We start from the raw sequence: 24,004 nt of genomic DNA on the forward strand, positions 1-24,004 counted from the left end.
GCGAGTGGCTTCCGCTGATTTCGAACTCTTCCGCTGACTCCCACATGAATACAGGAACGTCCGAATACGCCCCGACGCCCGCACTGCACGGCACAATCACAACGCCATGATGATGGCCTATCCTAGTCGCCACCGGGGCTTCGGACTTGTCCGCATTGGCGTATCGTGCCGCCGCCCCTCGGACACTCTACCAATGTGACCATAAAGACGCAGGTGTGCCCTGCAGAGCCATCTACCTACTCCCTCGAAACGCATCCCAGCGCCACTATGAACGACTCGGACTGGGACTCCTACCAGGAGCAGCGGTTCGCTCGCCCGCACATGCGCTACAAAGATGGGAGCTCGTCCTCTGATAGCGAAACTCCCTCCCGCTCAGAAAACACTGGTCACGAAGGTGGCGAGGCATGGCAAAGACACCCTCCTCGTGAACATATGCAGGTATGCATGCCCTTACTCCAGCTAACATGGTCCTAACGCGATGCACTTCCACAGAGCACCGTTCCGCCCTCGAATGCACTCGTACCCAGGTATCACCACCACCCCCAAGTCCTGCTGCAAGCCCCCGCCGCCCAGCAGCCCGTCAACATGACCGTGATCGTGAACGTCCTCGACAAGGAGGGCGCCAAGCAAGTCCTCAACTCCCTGCCGGACCTCGTGAAGTCACAAAGCTCTGCCAACAACGGGCAGCGTTTGCTTGCGGCCGGTCCACACGTCGTCATGACTCCTCCGTACTCTGGGGGCCGATCGGTGTGGCGGGCTCCTCCACCACCGCCGCCGTGGATGCATCAGGGCAAACGTGGGTATGACTACGACTACGACTACCAAGGCGCGTATGCGGAAAGTAAGCGCAGGCGCGCTGAGGTCGTCGAGGTGGCCGACGAGGACGAAGAACCCGCCGCCGGAGAGGCTCCTGTTCATGGTGAAGATGTCAAGGATGTGGCGCCGCCGCATGTGCCAAATAGCATGATTCCTGAACAGGCGGACGAATGGCTCCCCGGCGCGAGCGTAAGGCGGCAGACCTCCATAAAGCGCTCGGAGTCCGAGACTGCTCGCCGTCAAGAGCAGGAAGCCGAGATGTACAACAGACGAGGTATGCGGGCTGCCCTTTGGCTACGATCTCTGCAGGACTGATATTAGTCGTGTCTAGTTCATTCCGAGCCTGAGAGCGACCGCATGATGCCGCCACCCACTCCGACACATGCACCTCCAAGTAGGAAGGTGACTCCGGCACCTGTGCAAGACAGAGGCGTCTCCTACGCGCCGCAGGATACGACTGAATCGCGGCCATACCCCGAACCCATGCCCTCTCCACGCTTTGTGCACTACACCTACCCTCCGCCGGCACCGGAGCGTCAGCGCCGAGCGGGGCGTCCCCGTAAAGCACCTCAAGGCCGTCAACGCTCGCGGCCCGTAACCAGGAGCATGCACCTTGGCCCGCCGATGCAGAGACAGCCCGAAGAGGCACCTCTCTCAGGCCCCGCCCCTGCGGTTGATGGGCTGAACGATGCCCAGCAAGCACATTTCGGTTCATTCTACTCACCGCGTTATGCCGCGCCGTCGACTCCTGGGGCTGTCCGCGCGTCCCCGTCTTCTTTCCCTTCCGCCGGGCCTTCTCGGGCGGGTCACAGAAATAATCAGGTGCTCAATCGAGAGCCTGTGAAAGAATATCGGTGCGACGCGAACGGATCGACATCGGGGAACTCGTACTCTTTGGGGCCGGTGGGCGACTGGAGGGGCGCTGGAGCCTGAGGCCTGAGGCAGCGGTTCGGGCTGACGAGGACAGGCACGGTAGTACGGAGTAGAGACGGTTACTACGCGCACCCGAGACTTTTATGAAATTTCCTATGCTTTACATGCGCAAATATGTCCATATATAAATCTAGGCAATCAAAGCGACGAAGGTGAATATCAGACCTTTGGTCTGCTACTAGTAGCTTCGTAAGGCGGCGCCGGCGTCCGATCGTTGCAGCCTTGACCTTGGAACTTCAACTCCCAACCTCGAAGGACGTTCCTGTGTTCCTGGACACGCCAGTGTTCAGGTCTTGCCCACCAGTATTGACGAAAAGCTGGATCAATTAAACCGCGTGGTTATCGCGTGGTGTCGGGCCGACGGCATTGACTCTTTAGGACCCGTCGGCCCTCGGGTGTTTGACACTTGGGGAGGTTCGGCGATTTGTATGCGTAGTACAAGTTGTTTAGATTCTCGTTCGAATCAAGAGCAGGATGATGCTCAGTCGAGGAGATGCTGACAGAAGTGTCCGCTTCAGCAGTAACATATATTGAGAATCGTTAGAACTTTGTTAACAGGTTGCTTCAATGGTTTGAACCCCGTAAGTAGCTTCCCAATTGGCATTGTATGGAGCGGGACTCGACAGAAGCCGTGGGAATCTGGGCGCCAAACCGATCCACTGTATACTAATAATTAACAAGTTTCATGTTCGCCATCGCGGTGACCAACCTCGGACACTCATAGTACTTAGCCAGAGTGAGTATACGGCTCTACTACTGCAAGAAGCAGGTCCTACTCTCATCAGGTGAGTCGTATTTTCCCGGAGAATTTACAGCATGATCAGGGGAGCTCGCGTCTTACTCAACCGGTACCGTAGGCCAGGGTGCGGACGGTCTCGCAGGCGGGCTCGCCTTTTTCGGGGAGCCCACACTCCATATGAGACTTACGGATCACGAGTAAATTATATATGGTTGCGCTTTAACGAGAAAATCGCATCACGGATGCTCCCACTCAGACGAATTGGATGTGTGCTACTGTATCTTACTAAAGGGATGTTCCACTTTGTATATATTATATATCTGTGCCTATGCCAAGCATAGGCTCTCCCGTATCTGAATGGTACAGATCATGTTAGCCCGGCACCGGTGAGATTTTGAGGTGAAGTATTTGGATGTGCATACTAGTACTTGGTACGCTGCTCATATGGCCAGTAGGAGGTGAACATCCTGGTCATACAGTGTGAATGGCGAGGCAGATCCAAAGTATGGGCCGTCTATGTGAGATTGACAGCGGCACGGATGTAGTGATGGTCAAGCAGCATGTAGTGTAGCGTGGCCAGGTCCGCCCGGAGGGCCCTATGTATACACAACACGCCCCAAAAATCACCTTTCTGCTCACCAACCCTTGTAGCTATTGCGGTTCCAATGAGTAAGCGACGGCAGGACTCGATCTCCTCGACGGCGGGCGGAACGGTGCCAAGCGCCGGGCCGAAGGCAGTTAAGACGGGCGCTCCGACGGTGTGGGGTATTCGCGCGCTATAATTTTGGCAGCACTCAGGCTCTTCGCTGTCCACGACGACGACGACGAGAGCTCACTTCACCCCGAGCCGCACATCAAAGGCCATGTTCATTCGTGGTCTTGTTAAGTAGGACATCACAATGTGCGTGCTTCCACTCACATATCTACCTCAGGAGCCGAGTCAGTATTGAACACTGTTTGAAGTTACAGTATACCCGTGCACTTACAAGTGGGTACGCACACGTACGAAGACACGATCATACAGAGGAAGCTCGACGAACAACTACGAAACATGAATTTGGCCGCTGAAAATCCACCCTCTGCTGGAGAGGACACTCCAGCTGCCGTAACTCCCGCATCCATGTCTCGATCACCCTCCGGGACTCTATACAGAAAAGAGCGGTCTTTTCCGACTTGGATTCCGACATCCTTTGGACGCGGTATCATCCGTGACCTCAAGGCGCGGGCACCATACTATGCTAGCGACTGGACCGACGCGTGGAACTACAGAGTGGTGCCCGCCATCGTCCTCATATTCTTCGCGAAGTCAGTTCATACTGCTGTCTTCTCAATGCAAATTTCCTGACAGGCCTTTTTCAGCGTACTACCGGGCATTGCATTCTCTCTGGACCTCATAGAAACCACTCAGCAGTATGGCGTCGCCGAAGTGCTGCTCTCATCCTTCATGGCCGCCTTCATCTTCTCCATCTTTGGAGCGCAACCACTCTGTATCGCTGGCGTCACCGGTCCCATCACTGTGCTTAACAAGACCATCTTCGACATCATAGAGCGTCAGCCCGATTCGCCGGACTACCTCCAGTTCGTTGGCTGGGTATACTTATGGGGTGCGATTTTGCATTGGATCACGGCTGCGTTGAACTGTAGGTTTCCCTGACGCCGGAGATAGGAGACAGTACATGCGCTGACTGCGGAATTAGGGTGCAACTTCCTCAAATACGTCACATTATTCTCCTGCGACACCTTTGGCTTCTATGTCTCCTGGGTCTACCTGCAGTATGGCGTTCAAGTCATTACCAGACAGTTCACCTTAGATGGTGACTCTACATCTTCCGCGACTTTGGACGGCGCCTTCGTTGGCATCGTTCTCGCGCTCCTCATGACAGTCACTGCATTCCTATTCCGCACGCTCTCACAGTCGGCGTACTTCCATCGACACGTCCGTCGCTTCCTCGCAGACTATGGGATGCCGATATCACTGGTCGCGTCTTCCGCAATGGCCTACTGGGGCCGCTTCAATACCGCCAACCCGACTACCTTGCCTATCGGACATGCGTTCATGCCTGCAGGCGACCGTCCATGGCTCGTCCGCTTCTGGGAGCTCGACGGGAAGTGGGTCGGCATCGCGTTCCCTTTCGGCTTCGCGCTCTGGGTTCTGTTCTTCTTCGACCACAACGTCTCGGTACGTCATGTGTCCGTTTTGAAGCTCCGTCAACCCTGATCCATGGATCCCATTCAGTCGTTGATGGCCCAGGGCACGGATTTCCCTCTTCGCAAGCCCCCAGGATTCCACTACGACTTCTTCCTGCTCGGGGTCACCACTTTCATCGCCGGGCTGCTCGGCATCCCCGCGCCCAACGGTTTGATTCCGCAGGCCCCAATCCATACCACCTCCTTACTCGTGATGGGCCATCCCAAGAAACTAGACGTCGAGGGCGGTGCGCGGACTCCTCGACCGCCATCTCCACCGTCTGCGCGAGACGAGAAGCGCAGGACTACAGAAGCCGAGAACGGCGCTATCGCACGCACCAGGTCGCGCATACATGGACCCAGTACCGACGACATGCTGGAGCCGGACCCTACACAAGCTCACGATGGGGAAGGCGATGCTCGCCAACACGAGGTCCCGGTCGCGGCGGTGGAGCAGCGCGTCTCGAACCTAGCGCAAGGATCGCTCTGCCTCATCCTCCTTACCGGACCCTTCCTGCACGTGCTGAGTCTCATCCCGCGAGGCGTCCTAGCTGGGCTGTTGTGAGTTGATATCCGTTTACGATGTCTGATCTTGGGGAACTTATATGTGCGCAGCTGGTATATGGGTTTAGATGCCCTCCAAGGGAACGGAATAACACGCAAGATCCTATACTTCTTCCGCGACAAGGCGCTCACGCCCGCCGACGAGCCTCTTCAGCGAGTCCGAAAGTCTAGAATCTTGCTCTTCGTCGCGGTACAGCTTGTCGGATTCGGCGCCACGATGGCCATCACACAAACCATCGGTGCGTAGATATCCGTCCTGGCAACATCCGCCGGCCACTCATTTGCCATGTATAGCGGCGATCGGGTTCCCTATCATCATCTTCCTCCTCGTGCCGACGAGGATGTGGATCGTTCCCCGGCTACCGTTCACTGCGGAAGAACTCGCTATCTTGGACGGCCCAACAGCGTCGCCATTCGTAAGTGCTCTCCCCTCGTTCGTCTAAGTGCAACTCTGAGTAGCGAGTATCTGAATCCTCAGACGATGGAATCCGTAGGAGGCTCCATGTAGTTCAGAAGGCATGTACATTCAGAACACGCGCATATTCGGCGGAGAACATCGCAGAGGCAGTATATAGAAACCCCTATTTGGCATGATGCGGTGCTGGTTCCTCCGACCATAACAGGCTCCTCCAAACTCGGCAGGACAGGACAGCCGTTCCCATGGCGAGCCCTAGTCCTTCTGAACTGGGGCTCATACGTAATACTGACAAGACTTACCTGGAACGATGATCTTTCAGATTCGCAGTCGTCCACTTCAAGTCGCCACCGACAACAGTGCGCCGCCGTCGCAAGACCTGATGTAACTCACACTACCAGGCTCGTACGATGATTTGTCTCGGTACAGGGCGTCGTTTCGTCGCCATCTCAGTAGGCGAGAAATATCAAGAACAGACGAGAGTACGCGTGTATACTCAAGATGTCGGGTCCTTCCCAAAGTGGCGAGACAGGCATGCAGGTGCGCCACCCCGTCCACGCATCGCGCAGCCGCCAGGCGCCCTGGCGTTGCCTCGTGAACTTACCGTTTCTCGGTTCCCGCAGATCTCTGGATGGCAGCTCGGCCACGGTTTCTCGCAGGCCTGCTTTGGAATGTCTACGCAGCCTTTGCCTCGCGCCACCCTCTGCTCAGTCCTAGCCCTCCTAGTACGATGCCTCGAGCCATCATTCCTGCTTCTGAGGCTGTGGCATCAGTTTCATCTGCGTCATCCCAATCTCGATGTGTACGCCCACACCTCTGTCTTGCAATTGCCGCTTCCTATGCAGGCGGCGTTAGTTGCCCAAAGTGAGGCTTGCGTACGGGAGTGCGTGGAGGGATAAAAGGGTCCGCCACACTGCGTCGCCACATTCACCAGTTCTCTTCATCCCCACTCAGCCGACATGCTTGCAACCCGCGCCATCCACACGCCAGACCGAAGCCAAGAAGAACACTATCAGAAAATGCTGATGATGTATACACATACCCACGAGCAGCCTGAGTCACGCGGTATGGTCAGTGCGCCGACCGAGTATGAGGAGTCGGTAAGCACTTTAGGCGTTGACCACTTAGCTGATCCACTCACTCCTGACTTCCTCGCAGGAGAACGAGGTACTTCACCTTGTCGATCCTTCTTCCCTCTATCGGTTGTCTCTTCCACCTTCATACCCTTCGCCACCTAGCACCGGCGCCGCTATGCTCACCTCTCCTCGGCCGATTCTCGATTTCTCGGTTCCTTCGTCCCGGTCCAACTATCTGTCCCAAGGACCTCTCCCCGATCCCTGAGGCACCACTATCACCGGAAGCATCTCTAACGCGCACCAAACGCAATGCGGCGACTCCCGAATCTACGCCCGTGGACTCCTCTCTGCTACACGGCGATCCTTCGCGTCCATCCTCACATGCTATGGACGATGGCAAACGACAGAAGAGGCGGAGGTATAATGATGAGAACGACTCTGACTCTAGCTCTGGCTCGGATTCGGACTGGGAGCCAGGTGTGGTCGCTCGCCACCGTAACAACGTTTCACCGCGCAAACCTTCGAGATGCAACAATGCTCCTCGCAATTCTGCGTGGCGAGCTACCACGAAAAGTACCGTCAGGGACGGCAAGATATTGCTTCGAGGGACCAGCCGCGGCGGTCGTGCACCCACTGCGGAATCAGACCACGTTTTGCACCCTACTCAATTCGAAGGCAGGCTGCCCTCTGGTGACTTTACTTTTGAGAAGACGCTCCGCTCGGCTAGATTCTCAGGCCACGACATTCCGAGTACGTCTGACCCATGCTAGCATTGCGCCACCGACCCTGAGCATGTCTTGCAGGTGCTGCCTTCGAATATGCAGAGTCCATCTCCTCTCCGCAATCGTCCATGGAGGTAGACGATAGATCACCTCTCTACGATGTATCCAGCTCGACACTCCCCACTCCGCCACCTACCGAGCTCCAATACCCAGACACCGACGTCGAAGTAGAAGCAGATGATACGACTCTCATCCTCCCCGGCGTTCGACGGAGCAAGATAACAGCCCTACTTCGTTTGAAGCAGAGCGCTTCACCGGATCCTGGTACGCCCTACACGGAGATGAGCTCGGATGTTGAGATGGGAGACGACGATGCCGACGGGGCCACGGACTCTGACGGCGACGATGGAGACAACGAAAACGACTCCGACTTTGCGTCGCCGCCCACTCAGGCGCAGCCGCCACGGTTCCGCCGAAAGGCAGAGCCAGCCACCAGGCAGCACAAACACGATCCCCGCGTTGGCAGGAAGACGACCTCTCACCGCAGACGCCATGCGAAGAACCCCGATAGTGCGCGGCGCGGCTACGTCACGCCCAAAGGCGAGGAACGCCAGTACGCGCACCCGACCGACCGTCAACGCAAGCAGCTCAGGGCCGTGCATGGGCCCATCTGGTGCCTCTTCTGCACCAAGACGGCACCGGGGCCAGATGACGATGGGGACTTCTCGCGGGTAAAGGACTCTCCGAAGCGACACCTCCTCAGTTGCAAGCGCTTCCGTGCGAGTCAGTATTACAGGAAGAAGGCGGAGACGGGCATGGACCACGAGCGGATCGTAGAGCGTGCGGTGCGCGAGCAGAAGGCGGCAGGCTCGATCATCCGCTGCCCCAAAAGGGCCGCACAGCAGGCCCGGTTGGCAAAGGAGGGCTTCACGCATGCGAAGGTTCGCGACGAGCTGGAGCGACTGTCGACGGTTTACAGTGACTGCAAATGCTGCGAGTTCCCGCACTTCTCCGAGTTCCGCCAGGAGCGCTAGTCCTACTTCCTGAGCTTAATATTTGCTGGTTCGAGTGTACTTGATGTTGGCGTGCTGTGCACGAGCAACGATTCCTGTTTTCTATGTGTCAAATAAGTCAACTTATGAAATATATGATCATGCCCGAGTTTTTGACGTTCACGTACGAGGGGGAGGGGCTGCACTGGTAATGCGTGAGTGGGAAACGCGATCTGCATGTGTATATAGTCCGATAACATATCCAGGTTTACATCTTGGCTTCACACCCACGCATCACCTTCGCGGCAACCACTCGGCGCGGTGGGCATCCAAACGTATCGGAGCTTCGCCTTCTTTCACAGGTGTAGCAGATAGCTGAGCCGCATGCGCTATCGCCGTCATCGTCTTCCTGTCCCTGCTTTCACTGGCACTCTTCGCTTGCAGCACCTTGGTCGCATAGCGCGAGACCTCAGGGTCGCCCATGTCTCGAGGGGGAAGCGGCGGGCCATCACGGAAAGCGGTGACAGGGTCTAGTTGTCCAAGGGACCGGATCCATTGCCCGACGGCAGCGAGGGACACGCGCACTTCCCAAGACCCTCCCTCCTACGGGTGCGTAAGCACACGCATGCGCGGAGAAAATTCGTTTCATGCTCACAGTAATCGTCCTGCACAGTGCGGCCTGAATGCCGAATGCGAGCATATATCCAGCGGCATGGTCCAAGGCTTGCATAGGGAGTGGACGAGGAGCAAGCGGTTGCGCAGCGCTGTCTCCAGTGAAAGTCGCATAGGCATCCGCCTCCGCAACGTTGAACCCTGTGGCCGTCTGAACCAGAGAATCGAACTGCGCCAGCCATTAGAACTGCGGTTTCTTGTGCGAAAGGAAGGCCCATACCCCGCGCCGGTCTTTCCACGGACCCTCCCAACCGTAAGCACACAGGCTCGCGTACACGATCCCGGGCCGTAGCTTTGCGACGTCCTCTGCGCTGAAGCCCTTCGCAGCGAGACTTCCAGGTCGATAGGCCTGCAAGAACACGTCTGCGTCCTTCGCCAAGGATGTGAACTTCTCGTGATCAACCGTTTCGTTGAGGTCGAGCTGGGCCGTGCGCTTTCCACGAGACGTGTCAACATCGAGGTTGGGGAGCGCAGGCAGCTTGGGCGAGGTGACCCAAAGCACATCCGCGCCGTGTGCTTCAACAACATGAGTAAAGAATGCCAAAGGCCCCGATGCTTCGCGTACCTGCCAGCGTCCGCCCACAGACGGGACCTGCTAGCACACGGGTGAGATCCAACACGCGTATACCTTCCAGCGGTCTTGTGTGGTTGCCCCGCACGTCCCGCTTGGGTGCGTCGCCGATCTTGAAGAGCGCGACGGGAGGCGTATTCGCTAAAGCCTGTCCCTGGGGATGTGCATCCCACTCTTTGAAAGACCGCAGAGCAGTGGCCACCATCCCCTGTTTGGAGGCCTCGGTTTCAAAGTCGACCGAGTTCCACTGGAGCATGGCAGCGGCTATCGAGTTTTTCGACGGCTCGCACTGGAGAATATTCAGAATCCCCTGCTTGTGGCTACACGTCTTCGTCAGCGAAGCCTTGAGTAAGCTGTAGCATGATGCCTACTGGGGGAAATTTGTGTGTATCCTGACATAGTTGTTGTCTTTCGTACAGTACACGCCCGCGAGAGTGTCGAACAGAGCGAATTTCTCGCTCGAATCACCCTCTATTGCGTAGTAGGCTTCGCTCTCTGCGCAGCGATTGGAGGCATATTCAGAACGATATTTCACCGCATCAAGGATGCGTTCGCGGCTTACTAAATTCAAGGGCGGCATGCCGAGCTTCCACAGTGACGGTCTGCTCGACTCTGGTCCTCAATTGGTGGAACTCGGCCGCCGCAAGGCCAGACAAGCCGATCGCCGTCTATGTCCATGTATAGCGTCCAGTAGCTTGCTATGACCATAGTTATGGTGACTTGCCTGAGCAGCAGTGCCGAGAAGAAAGGAAGAGTTCACGACGGGGTCGGGTTGCTCAGTGAGCCGCAGGCGAGAGATGGCATCCGCGGGCAGTCGTAAAGACCGCCAGAGAGCCTCCGCAGGTGCGCGAACAGCAGACATGGTGGAAAGAGAAGAGTCAGAGTAGGCAGCGCCCCTCCTCACGCGGCCGACAGTAGCGATTCCGAGCTATCATGGGCACCGGGTCTAGCGCGGTCCGGTGCTATTCGAGGAGGATGCCTCCCGTCGCTGGGCCGTGGGTACCACCTGGGAGATGTGTCGTCCTTAAGAGTTATCGTTATCACGATGACTGTGAGTGGAACACGACGCTAGAAGAGACATATTTGTGGCTTGAACTGAGTGGATTGACGCAGTCGTCTAGATGTCCTGTGCAACCCGGAGGGATGATCGAGGCGAGCCGGAAAGCCATGAGCCAATTGGCTCTCGGGTGATTACGCATGCATTTGAGCGCCGACGTCGGAGAACGTAACGCTGGCCCTGTACAGACGTCGGAATGCAAAATGGCCGAAACCCCGCGCATACGCCGTATTTGCCCGGTCAACGTTTCCGACGACGACGAACACTTCATCCTCCATAACCTCGATGGTCACAAGCACACTCTCGGCCTCGCTTGGGCGTACTCTTCGGAGCGCTGCGCGCTTTCCTGTACGTCCTCAAATGGCACTGTAAAAGGCCAAGGAGGGTGCTGACGGAACACCATATAGCGCCGCCCTCTGCGGTCATTTGCGACTGCAGTGAACGTCCCCCACCCCCAACTGCAGACGACAACACTACCAAATGGCCTTACGGTAGCGACGGAGGCACACCCGCATGCGCAGACTGCGACGGTGGGCGTGTGGATTGACGCGGGGTCGAGGGCGGAGACGGATGCGACGAACGGCACGGCGCACTTCCTTGAGCACATGGCCTTCAAGGGAACCAACCGCCGCTCCCAGCACCAGCTCGAGCTCTCTGTTGAGAGCCTCGGTGCGCACCTCAACGCGTACACCTCCCGGGAGCAGACGGTCTACTACGCCAAGTGCTTCTCGAAGGACGTGAACACGAGCGTGGATATCATTAGCGATATCCTCCAGAACTCGACCCTCGAGGGTGGTGCGATTGAGCGGGAGCGGGATGTCATCCTCCGCGAGCAGCAGGAGGTCGACAAGCAGATGGAGGAGGTCGTCTTCGACCACTTGCACGCTGTTGCCTTCCAGGGTGCGTGACGTCAACAAGTCCGGGTCTTCTGGTGTATTGACTCTCCCTAGGCCAGCCCCTTGGGCGCACTATCCTCGGCCCCAAGGCTAACATTCTCTCCATCAAGCGGGATGACCTCGTCTCGTACATCAAGACGAACTACACCGCCGACCGCATGGTACTCGTCGGCACTGGCGGCGTCAACCACGAGCAACTGGTGGAGTCCGCCCAGAAGCACTTCGGCACCCTCCCCGTCTCCTCCAACCCCATCCCCCTCGGCCGCCTCTCCCACCCCAAGACGCGCTTCGTCGGCTCCGAGGTGCGCGTGCGAGACGACACCCTGTCGACCGCGCACGTCGCGATCGCCGTCGAGGGTGTCGGCTGGAGCTCGCCCGACTACTTCCCGATGCTGGTCATGCAGAGCATCTTCGGGAACTGGGACCGCTCGCTCGGCGCGTCCGGGCTCATGTCCTCGCGCCTGTCGCACATCATCTCCTCGAACGGCCTCGCGAACAGCTACATGTCGTTCTCAACGAGCTACTCGGACACCGGCCTGTGGGGCATCTACCTCGTCACCGAGAACCTGATGAACATGGACGACATGGCGCACTTCACGCTCAAGGAGTGGACGCGCATGTCGATCGCGCCCACGGACGTCGAGGTCGAGCGCGCCAAGAGCCAGCTCAAGGCGAGCTTGCTCCTCAGCCTCGACGGCACGACCGCCATTGCCGAGGACATTGGCCGCCAGCTCGTCACGAGTGGCCGCCGCATGACCCCCAAGCAGATCGAGTTCGTCGTTGACCAGGTCACCACGGAGGACATCAAGCGGGTAGCGCAGAAGTACCTCTGGGACAAGGACGTGCGTACTCCTTGCCTGTATTCGTTCTACGCATCCATACTCACGCTTCCTTCTACCAGATCGCGATTGCTGCTGTCGGTCCCCTTGACGGCCTCCTGGACTACAACCGTATCCGCTCGGACATGTCCTCGCTGGTCTACTAAGCGCGGCCCCAGGGTGTGCGCTCGGGTTGGACGGACGGTGTCGTGTAGTTATCGTCGTAATGCTAGCCAGCTCCTAGATCCCCGGCAACGGGAGGGTAGACCAAAAGTATCTTCGCTCTGTTGTTTACTTCAAATCAGGGGAGCTGGTTTAATGTCCCCCAGTGCGACGGTCGACTTGCCGAGTCGTCTAGGAAGGCCCCCGGCGCGTCGCCGCCTGGTACGTACCACATAGCTAATTACATCCAGCGTCCAAGGGTAAACTAGAGAGGTATGATGCGGTGCGGCCTGTGGAATATAATGTGCTTGTGAAAACAACAATTCTGAGTTGTGTGTAAGAGATGTACGGAGCATCATCCTGAGACAACTTTCTGGTACCCGCACGAATTATCGTTCGCCGTCGAACCAGTGGCGAGAATACTCGTTGGAGGCACCAGTTGTTTCGGGTCGGAGTGGTCTACAGCGTGGGTGAGCAAAGGTGTCGCGATGTGCATACGACCAGGACGACTGCAATACAGACGACTGCAATACAGGGGTAGATACAGGCATATGGGCAAGACGGTGAGCGACAGTGCATGGTCCATAGCGGGGGACGGCATAAATACGACAACGCAACGAGCACAGGCTACGAGATCCCGGCGGTGGAATGGCCCTTGGATCGGTACTTGACAATCCAGGGGTGTTTCCGCACCTCGGCAAGCGGTATGCGCTTCTCGGGGTCGTATTGAAGCAACTGAGCAGTAACGTGTGAGACGCTTGCATTGGGTACGTAGAGATGCAAGTACTGACCCTCGTGATGACATCGCGCGCCTCCGGAGAGACCTTGGCAGGGATCTTGAGGTCGACGCGTGCGATACGTTTGTACGTGGCTACAAGCGAACGTCAGCGGACATTATTGTGCGTACGGCAGACAGTGCTTACCATTGTAACCGCTAAGGTCCTCAAATGGTGGGGCGCCACAAATGAACTCGTAGGTGAGTACACCCAGTGCCCAGTGGTCGACCTTCTCCGAGTGCTCGCGCCCCTCGACCATCTCCGGAGGGAGGTAGTCGAGCGTCCCGCAGAGCGTCTTGCGGCGGCTGCCCGGTGCGTGCACGCTCCAGCCGAAGTCCGCGATCTTGAGCTCGCCGTTGATGCCCAGGAGCAGGTTCTCCGGCTTGATGTCGCGGTGGATAACGTGTTTCGCATGCAGGTAGCCGAGCGCGTCCGCCATCTGGTCGATGTACCGCGAGGACCGCTTCTCCGTGAACGAGCCGTACTTCGTAAGCTGGCGGTAGAGCTCGCCCTTGCCCGCGAACTCGAGCATGAGGAATATCCGCTTCTCGTCGTGGAAGTACCCGTAGAGGCGCAGGACGTGCGGGTGCCTGAGGTTCTGTTGGATTTCAATTTCGCGTCGGATTTGCTTCTCGACGCGCGACTGCACGATCTCGGACTTGTACAGGCACTTGAGCGCGAGGATGTAGTGGGGCTCCGTCTTCGTCCGGACCATGTATACTCGCCCGAACTTGCCCTTGCCGAGTGGCCGCCCGATGTCGAAGTCAGTGAGATGCCATTCTCTTGTAGGGAGGTATCTGCGGGAATGAGCTGAGCTTTCTATGGTGGGAGGTTGAGCCACTTGTACACTCACGCTGCTACGCTGGAGTCCAGAGCGAGGTCCTCTGCAGCTTGCCCTGTGATCTTCGCCCCTCGTGTCTCGTTCTCAATCTCGAATCCACCATCGTATTTTCCGATATCGATCGTATGTTGCTTTACTGGCGCGGGTCTTGTGGGGGAGGGCGGTCGTGAGGCGTCTTGCTGTGCCTTGCTGGCTATTGACTGTGATGATGCTGCCTTCTGCAGACTTGCGGATGTGGGGAATGGGTTTGGCGCGGCGTATTTCGAGAGGAGCTTCGTGACGTTCGTCTGGCTGGGGTTCTTCTTGTGTTGTGTCGTGGTCGTAGTGGTGGTAGTCGTTGTTCGGGTGGTGTTCTGCTTGGAGGATATCTCGAGGGCGGAGATCTGGCGGGTGAGCTGACCGACGGAGGCCATGTTGGACGGTATCGCAATCGCTTGAGGTCGACGAGGGGCAGGGAGGAGGATGGGGCGACGGAGAGGTCGACGTCGAAAGCGAGAAACGCGGCGAGCGCGAGGTTCGGTTTTGAACAGGCGCGCTTCGCCACAACGCGTAGGTCATGTGACCGAGATCCTCGTGCCGGCCCGAGCTCCGATGTTCCTTAATTTTGGCAGGCGGATTGGCAGGTGCTTTCGCGGCGCGAGTAAGTACTGCCATCCACTCGGACCCACACCACAACCCTGAGCTCGAAAAATCGCGTATTGTCGGGCGCAACACTGGCGGACATTGCAGGAATAACTGAGCGGATACACGAGGCCGGAGGTCGTATACATGCTCATCTATAGTTAGGCAGCCTTAGACTCGGTCGGTCTCACCTGTCGATCCCCGCCTGCTTCTGTCGTTTCACGAAGCCTTCCGTAAATCCGTGATTCCGACCTCTTGCACGGCATCAGAGGTAATATTCACGTCGGTACGTGCAGCGCAGTGGCTCTCTTCCGCGACGCCTTGGCTTGCCGGTGTTCTAGCGACATGACGCGCTGCGAGCCCGCAATTGCGTGATCCAGGGTACCTGAGGCGTACATCATTTTGCGAATATGCGGTGGCTTCAGCGCACTCTCTGCGCCTTCTTCTAGACACCGACCAGCGACCCTCGGCATGCCGCCCTCTCTGCTGGCCCTCAGGTTTCTCCCCTTTCCATGACCGTGCAGCACCTCGAGTCGCCGGCGACGCAGACTCCCCCGCCAGAGACACCCGATCTGAGCCCGCCCTCGCCACCACCATCCCGCCAAGGGAAAAGAAAGTCGTGCGAGGAGCCGAGCGACCCCTTTACCGACCCGCCGTGCAGAGGGAGGGACCGTGTGCGTGCGTGCCGGGCGTCATGCAGTACCGAAGACCCGTTTACCCCCGTCTTCACCGACGATGACGACGTCGAGCCGCCGCCTGGGAAAGGGAAGGGGAAGGAGACACCTGAGGAGGAGGCGCGCTGGCGGAAGTCGTTGAGGGAGCGCAAGCTCATGCTTACGCTGGAGAACTCGGGGAGCGTCGCGCGGGACCATCTTGCCTCGGAGCGGACGTTTCTTGCGTACGTCAGGACGAGCCTCACGATGTCATCTGCGGGAGTTGGTGCGTCGGTTTATCAGCCTAAATTTCCCGATGAAAGGCTATTGACTCACTGACTCTTCTGGTAGGGTTGGTCCAACTCTTCTCCCTGTCGGCCTCGACCGCCCACAAGACGGACTTGGAGCAGTTCGCGCGGCCGCTGGGTGCGGTCATGATAGGCATCGGGCTATTCACGCTCGGCGTCGGCGTGGTGCGCTATTTCCTCGTCCAGAATGCGCTTGTCCGCGGGGTATACCCGGTCGCGCGGGTCAGCACGACCGCACTCTCGTTTTTCGTGCTGGTGATGGTCATCGCGGTGTTCATCGTGATCCTGGCTCGAACATAGACGTTGGTCGAAGGTGTGTGTGCACGGGTATCAAATGTTTTCACAACTGCGGTGTTGACCGTCCACTGTTCCCATAGGTCCACGGCTACCCAAGACTGGATATCTCCTCTGCACACCACATCGTTAGACACTTGCTATGACTGCTATCAATATTACGGAACACTTGCACCGCTCACCTTTCGTCTCTGCGGATATGCTGCGAAGTACACTCGGTTTGCAACTAGTTTTCACTAGAAGCACGACGTCGCAGAATGTAGACTACGGTCCACGCTGCGGCGCAAGCCACAGGTCCAGGTACGCTTCCTCTCGTATACGTCATGCTCAAGATAAGGATTACCGGCTTCACGGATGATAGTCTAGCCTACATCGCCGAGGCCAGGGCTGCTCGTCCCTATTTCTCTTCGTGCAATTGAAGGAGGCGGTAGGTAGGAACAGGACGACTGCTAAATGCTAGCATCCCACCCATGGCGGCACTTAAGTCTCTCCGAGTCAGATGTCCTCGACGTGCCCGACGGCGGTGTCTCAGGTAGCTGCAAACCCAAAGAAGTCTGGTGTTACTAGAGCTGACGCATATCTCAGATATTTTTGCCTTGAAACAGAATACATGCGAGGCCGTCGCGCCCTCGCGAGAGATTCAATTTGAACGGTCCTGATGGAAGTGAGTACGCCGCTAAAGTGCTGAGCGCTTCTGCGTCGGACCCCGCGCTCCGCAAAAGCCGGAGCGCATAGGAACGACTCCTAGCGAACGACAGCGAACGACCGGTTTATACCCTCCGTTCAAGTGCTTGTAAATTCAAGTCACCAGAGTGCGTCCAGATACCCAGCGCAAGCACCAAGCATAGTATATTTTGGATCGGGAGATGCATCTCTCCCGAATTGTGGCGGAAGCCATATGATTGGACGTCGACGGACGATCTGCTCATCCGAGTCCGGATGCGGCTGATCGAGGCAGCACAATTTCTCCTGAGCCCCTCTCGACTGTCCCCAGGTTTGCACAAGACGTTTCCTCTCCGTTCTACTCTCAGACCTAAACGTTGAACGCGTTACTGCATCTGCCACCTCATGCCTCAGTGCGCGGCCACCTCGAGTCTTCGCCAGCAATTTTCATGACGTCAATCAACAGGCGACAGCAGCCACGACCGCAGAAGTGATCGCGCGCCCAGAGCTCTACAGCAATTCGGAGTACCCACTCCCAATAGGCGTCGACGCTCATTCCGATATCCTCACACCACTCCTTCCATCTTGCCACGATGTCGTCGCATCTCGAGCCACCCACAGTCACAATGAGACCGCCGCCCTCCCAGACCCCAGACTTGCCTGTGTCGCCACCTCCCTCCCGGCTCGGACGCGCGGTATCGCCAGATATTTGCCCTCGGGACGAATCAGGAGAGAGGAAGGAGGAGATGGACAGTGCGAGGAGGACAAGGACAGCGTCGGAGGATGCGGGGGAGCGCTGCACGTCGGAGGACCGCGACGGCGAGGGACGGCTGCGGCAGAGGAAGCGGGAGCGGACGAAGCAGCCGCGCTGGCGGAAGTTCGCGGCGGACTGGAAGCTGTGGATGTCCCTGGAGAACTCGGGGAGCGTCGCGCGCGACCACCTCGCGTCCGAGCGGACGTTCCTCGCGTACGCCCGCACGAGTCTTACGATCGCGTCTACGGGAGTCGGTGTGTCAGGCCCCTCACTCCATAACCCTGCATGCACTCACATCGTACGGTGCAGCATTGGTGCAGCTCTTTACGCTGTCGGCGGCGACGACGGACAAGAACCTGGAACGCTTCGCGCGGCCGTTGGGAGCGGTGATGATCATCCTCGGACTGTACACTCTGGTCGTCGGGGTCATCCGCTACTTCATGGTGCAGGACGCGCTCATCCGTGGGGTATATCCCGTCGCGCGCATAAGCGCAGGTCTGCTGTCGTTCATGATGCTCGCGCTCGTGATCGTGGTATTCGTCATTATCCTCATCGCGACTCCGAGGTGACGCGCCAGGCGGGAGGCACCCTGTAGATGATGTTAGTGGTTAGCGGCGCTACCCAACCTACTTACCAGGTTCGTCGAGTAGCGAGTAGAAGGGGCCCGTTGTTTGTTGCGGTACCGGTATATATACCCATACGCCATACTTGATGGATACACGCCATCAATCACGTCTTCTCATGCTAGCCACGTCTTTCCCGTTCACTTACTTACCTAGACAACTTTATTGCAAACTAATGGATCGTCATTGGATCGTCGAACGTGCGCTGTACTCTTGCTCGGGGGTATCGGTTGTTACAAACCTTCTCTTTTGACACGAAAATCGGAGGATCAACGTTGCGACTGGAATCTGCCCATCCTGACTGGGTCATGCCCACCGAGGCACAAGCCCGCTGCGTAAGACAGCTGTTACATGCCATTACAGCTTTCCAGATCGTGCGACGCATGCACCACTGCCTACTCGTACGAGAACTGCTCTACGGGGATCCCATGTTCCTCCTCATATGCGCGCTGCCAGTCCGCAAGCCGGTACAGCAACTTCGCCCATTCGTCCTCGGTCTCCACGCCCTCCAGCCATGTCCTCTCCTGCCCCAGCGCAACCACGCGCTCCCACCCACGACCCAACAACCGCGCCTCCCCGCGCCCATGGCGCCGCCACGCCTCGACGAACTTGCGCCCGTCCTGCGGGAGCGCCCCGACGCGCTTCAAATACTCCACCAAGTCGTCCTGGTAGTCATGGTCCGTCTCCGACGGCGAGATCAGCCGGTGCCCCACATAATACGGGTCGAGCCCCTCCCCAAGCAGCGTCTTCTCGCGCGCCACGAGGTCCGCGAGCATGTCCGCGCGGCTCGGGAGGACGGAGGCGTTCGCGAGCGCGTGCGCGACGAACAGGCTCTGCGCGATGTCCGACGGGCAGTTCGCGACGAGCACGGGCAGGCCGACGAACGCGAGCGCGGTGGGCGGAAGTGCGGGCGCGAGGCTGAAGATGTGCCGGTACAGCGGGAACACGTAGCGCAGGTTGCTGACGAGCGTGAGCGCAGTGGTCGAGTTGAGGGTGGTGGCGGGATCGACTGCGAGCACGGACGAGTGCGGCGCGCTGAGGAAGGGGATGCGGAACTCGTACCCGGTCCCGAGGATGACGGCGTCGACGTCCGCGAGCGCGGTGCCGTCCTCGAAGACGACGGATGTGTCCGTGAAGTGCGAGATGCGCGGCTTGGGGACGACGATAAGCCCAGGGGTGGGCTCGGTCCCGGGGGTGAGCGACTGATAGACCTGCGGACATCAGCAAAAACCCAAACGGCATGGACTGGATTGCGAGGAGTGCGAGCGCTTGTCTAATCGCACGCGCTTGCGATACCACTCCAATCGTGAGTCGGATTGGCAATGCACCGGCGGAATGTGGTGGCTTGCTAGTGGCTTGCCAGCGATTGTGAGATTATGGGTGGCCGAAAAAATACAAATCTAAATATCTACAGTACGTCGATCTGTGCCCGCAGCCTGCTATAAAATCCAGTTGTGACTGGCGCACCCTGGGCACACCTCCAAGAAGTCCATAAGCTACACCCGGGTCTGCGCACGGATGAGCCCAAGCCAAAGGCCATGCGCGCCCGCGTTCTCGAGCGTTATCGGCACCTTACTGTGGCTGAGAGGCACGGAAATCGCTTGAACGGTCGTTGCTGGTGCCTTCCCTTCTGCTTGATCATGCTGTCTCACGGTCCCTGCCTATATCAACCTTCTCTGCGACGTCTCCTGCCTTCTTCAAACCGCTCCCCCTTCCCTCCCCTTCCCTCCCCTCTACGCGTACGCGGTCCGCGCCCAACCCGCTCCGCCAAGGTTTAGCATGTATGCTTCCGCCCTCATACCTCCGGCCTCAGGATTCCACTAGTGTACGCCGTGTTCTAGCTCGTGCTCTCCGCTGGGCTCGGACTTGGACTCCTGCTCTCGGACATGGCCACCGCACTCTCGGGCTGGGTTTTGTGCTTTGGGGGGACTTGTGCTCTTGGGGGACTCGCGCTCTGGGGAACTCGCACTCTGGATTCCTCGGCCACCTTTCGCTCTGAGCCTCTCGGACCGCGCTTTTTCACTATGGACCTCAGGCTCTTGCTGGCACCTCTGGTCCGCACTTGGGTATCTGTTCTCGCGCTCGCCTCCCGTGTCCTCGGCCCCGCGGCTCGAAACATGCAGTTATCGTTGGTGTGGCGGCCTCCGTGCTGAGCTGTGTTCTGTGTGCACGGAGTTCATAGTATGACTAGTACTTCATTCGCTTGTAACACCTCGCTTTGTAGTACCAGCGCTAGAAATATATATGATTTATTCTTTATTCTATACATGTGCGACCGCGCAGCTATTATATGCACATTTGATATAATATGAGCTGCTGGGAATAATCTGCCGAGGCCCGACGCTATGAGGCTTCTGGCATTCCCTCGCAAGCGCATGCAATCGCCCCAAGCGAGCTCGAGCCCCGCAATCCCTTGTCGTGCTCGTCGAGCACATGCGGGCGGATTGCCTACCTTGCCTACATGTCTCTAGTCACCGCACTCGCTTGCAATCCGGGCCGCAGATCGCGGTGGCTTGGGACGGATTGTAAAGTCTCGCAGGCGCTTCCAAGCGTCTAGGCCTTTTGCTGATGGAAACGTAAGATGCGCGCCCGACGCCACAAAGTGTATTGTACGTACCACATGCGCGACCTTGCCAACCTGCAACGCGGCGTCGCGTCCACTCGCCCCGGCACCGACGATAATCACGGTCCGCCCCGTGTACTTCTCCGGGCGGCGGTAGTATATCGAGTGCTGCAGCTCGCGCTGGGGCCGCCCCGCAGGCGTGTTCGCGAGCCAGCCCTCGGTGCCGTTCCACCGCGGGACGTGTGGGTAGTGGTTGTGCCCGTTCGCGACGACGAGGTGGTCAAAGGACCGCTTGAGGACGCGCACGGGCTCCTCGCGCGGGTGCTTCGGGTTGAGCTCGTGCACCTCTATATCCCACTTCCCGCCCTCCGCGTCCCCGATCCAGTTCGCCGCGGTTACGCTGTGGCGCAGGTGGATGTGCGACAGCAGCCCGTAGTGCGCTGCGTAGTCCGCGTGGTACTTCTGCACGTATTCGTGTGAGGGGAAGAGGGGGGTGTATGGCGGGTACGTGAAGTTCGGATAGGTCATTGTCGGATGCGGGGTGTTTGTGTGTAATAGCGGGTACACGGGCGATTCTGGCAGCACCGGTGGCCGCGGCAGCGGCCCTGGGGGGTCGGCCAGCCAGAGCCCGCCGACATCGAGTCGCTGGTCGTATAGTACAACTTCCCAGCCTTCGCGCACCTCTGCGGGTAGGTCGAGTATCGTCTTCAGGATCGCGAGGCCTCCACTTCCGGCGCCTACGATGGCGATAGACTTCGACGGCTGAGACTCGACAGGTACAGCATGGGAGAGGACTGTCTGACCAGCATAGTCGTCGGAGTACCCCTGCGCTAGCACCGCAGCAGGTAATAAGAGAAACGCGAGTCGTGCAGAGGTGAACATCCCAGAGAGCCTGCCAAGGGATCCGGGGAGCAAGGGGGGGACAGAGACAACCTCCTCGAGAGACACTAAGTACTCCCGAACACGCTTAGACATTCGTATGATCCAGCATATCGGCGCGCGCCGTCTGCTCCATCAGCATAGTGTTGTCTGGCAGCTCTAGAGGACATGGGCCCGTTAACGTTCAATGAGTCGAAGGAGTGGTGATATGGCGCAATCTTCTGTAGCCGAATATAGTCAGCTGCCTCGCGCGCTGTCGTATACCGAGGGACTTGCGTAGCATGGAGATTTGAAAACAACGTCCATTCAATTGCTGCAGGACGCGGGCGCAGAGAAGGAGTCAAGGATGGACGGAAAGAGTCAGGATGCGGAGTTGCTAGAGTCATCTATAGCGTATGTACACGGGCGCCTGTTAAAGTGATCCGTTCGGACTCGGAGGAACGCTCTTCTGCTCTCACTCACTCACTCTCTCGCTCTCTTTTTCGGGTTTCCCGGGATGCGCGCACTCGCCGACATTCAAGACACTTGCATAGCGCTCGCAGCTGAATCTCGCTGGCTGGCTACGCATCTCCGAGTCCTCTAGGATACAGACAATTTCTGTTACCGCAGGCTTCATCGATGCTGATAGAACAACACAGAAGTAGCTATGTTCCAGGTCAATTAACCTGACAGTTCGCACGGCAGAGCGACAGAAGGTCTCTTCAAGTGGAACGCGATCGAACGACTCGAACGGGTGCTCATGCTGGCTCATGGCAGCTTGGCCAACTTTCGTCGGCTGCATGAGAAGTAATATCGTCCACTCTGACTGGTCTCTCACCTCACCGTGTCTCGTTTCGCGCACCAGTGGAGGTCTAACATTTATGGCGGCCTCTACGACTGACCGCAGATGCCATCTCGTGCTTACGACTTACGGAACAACTGAACTCGACGTCTCCTCCGTTCTGCTTGGGGCGGGTTCTCAGGGAAGTCACATCCATCCACCGTGGTCATTGCAAATTACTGAATCACATATCGTGAACGCAGACGGCGATCAGGATTCAGCTTGTCTATGTAGTCTTGCGGCATCTGAGTTCCACAAACTGAGTCCGGACCGCTGACCGCTTTCCCCGCGGGACGTGGTTGACCCTGAGGCCTAAGGTCTGAAGTTCGCGCTACACGGCGAAGGTCTCACAAACAGGGGATTCGAACGGAGACTGTGACAGAAGGACTCCGAAGGTGGAAGTTCTTCCAGTGGTTACTCCAGCGAAAAGGACGATGCTCCAATGTGGCTGGGTGCCCACCTCCCGGCGTGGCTACCGCACGAATAATTGGTGGTTATGAGAAGAGCGAGTGGTCTTGCTGTACGATGCAGATACATATGTACTTGCATGGGGATATTTGTTGATCCCCATTTGAAGTAAGTCTTCAACGTGGTGTAGAAAGTCTGTATCTTCGAAGTCCAGAACTTAGACCAAGAGCGCTACAGAGAATGGTGTGCACGTACTATTTTTATAATCCGATATGGTGTAGTGGCTAACATTATCGCCTCTCACGCGATAGCCCGGGGTTCGATTCCCCGTGTCGGAATTGTTTTTGGATCCTTCTCCTTGACTGCTGCTCAAACACCTCGGAGGTAAGGCCCGTATCGACGAGGCTGAACGTCGACGTCTAGGCCGTGGAAGCCGAAGCGGCGTCCATACTTCACAGAAGAGGTATACTTCCCTATACCTCAGGCCTCCGCATCGGTGGGTCGTCCGCTATAAGTCCACTACGCTCCTGCGGTGTAAGGGATCCGGAAGTACGAGAGCGGTCTGCGAAACGGAGAACAGAGCTCGAGGCCCATCTGGAGCACCGTAACGGCGCGTTCTCGTATCTTTCTAGGGTTCTAGTAGTCGAAGTACCTCCTCCAGCGCGGTCCGTGCAACAAACGCGGAAAGAGACGAGCACGTAATTATCCGGGACTGTCTGATCCGTGCACGAATAACACCGCACGCAGAGAGTGTGATTGCGTGTCTTGTACGGATGCGAGCGTCGGTCCCGGGCCGCCCACCATGCATGTTTCATGTGCCGAGAGTTGTGCAAAAGATGGGCAGGTATGTCATGAGCACGACGAGGGGTGGAACCGAAGGACCCCTGACAATAAGTGGGGATGCCTGATGACCATCCGGACAAATTTGGCCATTTTGGAGGGGGTACGCCTGTTGTGGTCCGGACAAATCGACCGTTTGGCGCCCGAAAGCCTGTTGGCCATCCGGACATGGCGGCGGGCCAAAGCCCCTTTAGCGCCCGAGCAGCCGCCCGGCTACCCTTCGGGAGAGCCGGGAGAGGCCGGGCACCCGGCCTGGTGAGGATAAGCGCCCGTCATCCGGACGTTTTGCGCCGATTTGGGGGCCGTATGCCTGTTGCCATCCGGACAAATTTGGGCGCTAA

The 24,004-nt window shown here is 57.9% G+C and overlaps 9 protein-coding genes and 1 non-coding gene across 10 annotated transcripts; 7 read left to right on the forward strand and 3 right to left on the reverse strand.

Annotated features, from left to right (window-relative positions):
* Nucleotides 1-267: 267 nt before the first annotated feature.
* Nucleotides 268-1,749, forward strand: TRAVEDRAFT_20044 (uncharacterized protein; the record flags this gene model as incomplete). The annotated part of the gene is made up of 3 exons (XM_008038986.1): nt 268-438; nt 493-1,090; nt 1,148-1,749. 3 exons carry the CDS (start codon nt 268-270, stop codon nt 1,747-1,749), a joined length of 1,371 nt encoding a protein of 456 aa, XP_008037177.1.
* A 1,593-nt stretch (nt 1,750-3,342) lies between these two features.
* Nucleotides 3,343-5,821, forward strand: TRAVEDRAFT_147851 (anion exchanging protein). The gene is made up of 8 exons (XM_008039772.1): nt 3,343-3,389; nt 3,452-3,793; nt 3,848-4,128; nt 4,186-4,667; nt 4,725-5,236; nt 5,291-5,478; nt 5,534-5,655; nt 5,718-5,821. Exons 2-8 carry the CDS (start codon nt 3,540-3,542, stop codon nt 5,745-5,747), a joined length of 1,869 nt encoding a protein of 622 aa, XP_008037963.1. The 5' UTR covers nt 3,343-3,389; nt 3,452-3,539; the 3' UTR covers nt 5,748-5,821.
* A 1,759-nt stretch (nt 5,822-7,580) lies between these two features.
* Nucleotides 7,581-8,486, forward strand: TRAVEDRAFT_47032 (uncharacterized protein; the record flags this gene model as incomplete). The annotated part of the gene is made up of 1 exon (XM_008039271.1): nt 7,581-8,486. One exon carries the CDS (start codon nt 7,581-7,583, stop codon nt 8,484-8,486), a length of 906 nt encoding a protein of 301 aa, XP_008037462.1.
* Nucleotides 8,487-8,661: 175 nt separating this feature from the next.
* Nucleotides 8,662-10,572, reverse strand: TRAVEDRAFT_58418 (CoA-transferase family III). The gene is made up of 7 exons (XM_008039371.1): nt 10,412-10,572; nt 10,250-10,355; nt 10,059-10,182; nt 9,682-10,007; nt 9,337-9,632; nt 9,100-9,285; nt 8,662-9,047 (listed from the first exon to the last, which is right to left on the reverse strand). The coding sequence occupies exons 1-7, from the start codon at nt 10,547-10,549 to the stop codon at nt 8,739-8,741; spliced, it is 1,485 nt and encodes a 494-aa protein (XP_008037562.1). The 5' UTR covers nt 10,550-10,572; the 3' UTR covers nt 8,662-8,738.
* A 421-nt stretch (nt 10,573-10,993) lies between these two features.
* TRAVEDRAFT_167240 (mitochondrial processing peptidase beta subunit) lies at nt 10,994-12,938 on the forward strand. The gene is made up of 4 exons (XM_008039773.1): nt 10,994-11,092; nt 11,152-11,644; nt 11,695-12,482; nt 12,542-12,938. Exons 1-4 carry the CDS (start codon nt 11,030-11,032, stop codon nt 12,623-12,625), a joined length of 1,428 nt encoding a protein of 475 aa, XP_008037964.1. The 5' UTR covers nt 10,994-11,029; the 3' UTR covers nt 12,626-12,938.
* A 309-nt stretch (nt 12,939-13,247) lies between these two features.
* Nucleotides 13,248-14,186, reverse strand: TRAVEDRAFT_122200 (kinase-like protein; the record flags this gene model as incomplete). Its single annotated transcript, XM_008039774.1, has 3 exons — nt 13,248-13,355; nt 13,412-13,491; nt 13,544-14,186. Coding segments are annotated over 3 exons (831 nt in total), but the record flags the coding sequence as incomplete, so codon positions are not given.
* A 1,140-nt stretch (nt 14,187-15,326) lies between these two features.
* On the forward strand, nt 15,327-16,286 carry TRAVEDRAFT_71689 (uncharacterized protein). The gene is made up of 3 exons (XM_008039775.1): nt 15,327-15,797; nt 15,863-16,132; nt 16,197-16,286. Exons 1-2 carry the CDS (start codon nt 15,371-15,373, stop codon nt 16,117-16,119), a joined length of 684 nt encoding a protein of 227 aa, XP_008037966.1. The 5' UTR covers nt 15,327-15,370; the 3' UTR covers nt 16,120-16,132; nt 16,197-16,286.
* Nucleotides 16,287-17,369: 1,083 nt separating this feature from the next.
* Nucleotides 17,370-18,099, forward strand: TRAVEDRAFT_47037 (uncharacterized protein; the record flags this gene model as incomplete). Its single annotated transcript, XM_008039272.1, has 2 exons — nt 17,370-17,784; nt 17,840-18,099. The coding sequence occupies 2 exons, from the start codon at nt 17,370-17,372 to the stop codon at nt 18,097-18,099; spliced, it is 675 nt and encodes a 224-aa protein (XP_008037463.1).
* Nucleotides 18,100-18,443: 344 nt separating this feature from the next.
* Nucleotides 18,444-21,598, reverse strand: TRAVEDRAFT_167248 (FAD/NAD-P-binding domain-containing protein; the record flags this gene model as incomplete). The annotated part of the gene is made up of 2 exons (XM_008039776.1): nt 18,444-19,364; nt 20,771-21,598. 2 exons carry the CDS (start codon nt 21,596-21,598, stop codon nt 18,549-18,551), a joined length of 1,644 nt encoding a protein of 547 aa, XP_008037967.1. The 3' UTR covers nt 18,444-18,548.
* A 1,491-nt stretch (nt 21,599-23,089) lies between these two features.
* Nucleotides 23,090-23,161, forward strand: TRAVEDRAFT_t69. The gene has a single exon. It is a non-coding gene; the product is annotated as a tRNA-Glu (tRNA).
* Nucleotides 23,162-24,004: the final 843 nt, after the last annotated feature.

Source organism: Trametes versicolor (genome assembly GCF_000271585.1).
Source record: "Trametes versicolor FP-101664 SS1 unplaced genomic scaffold TRAVEscaffold_5, whole genome shotgun sequence".
Taxonomy (NCBI): Eukaryota; Fungi; Basidiomycota; class Agaricomycetes; order Polyporales; family Polyporaceae; genus Trametes; species Trametes versicolor.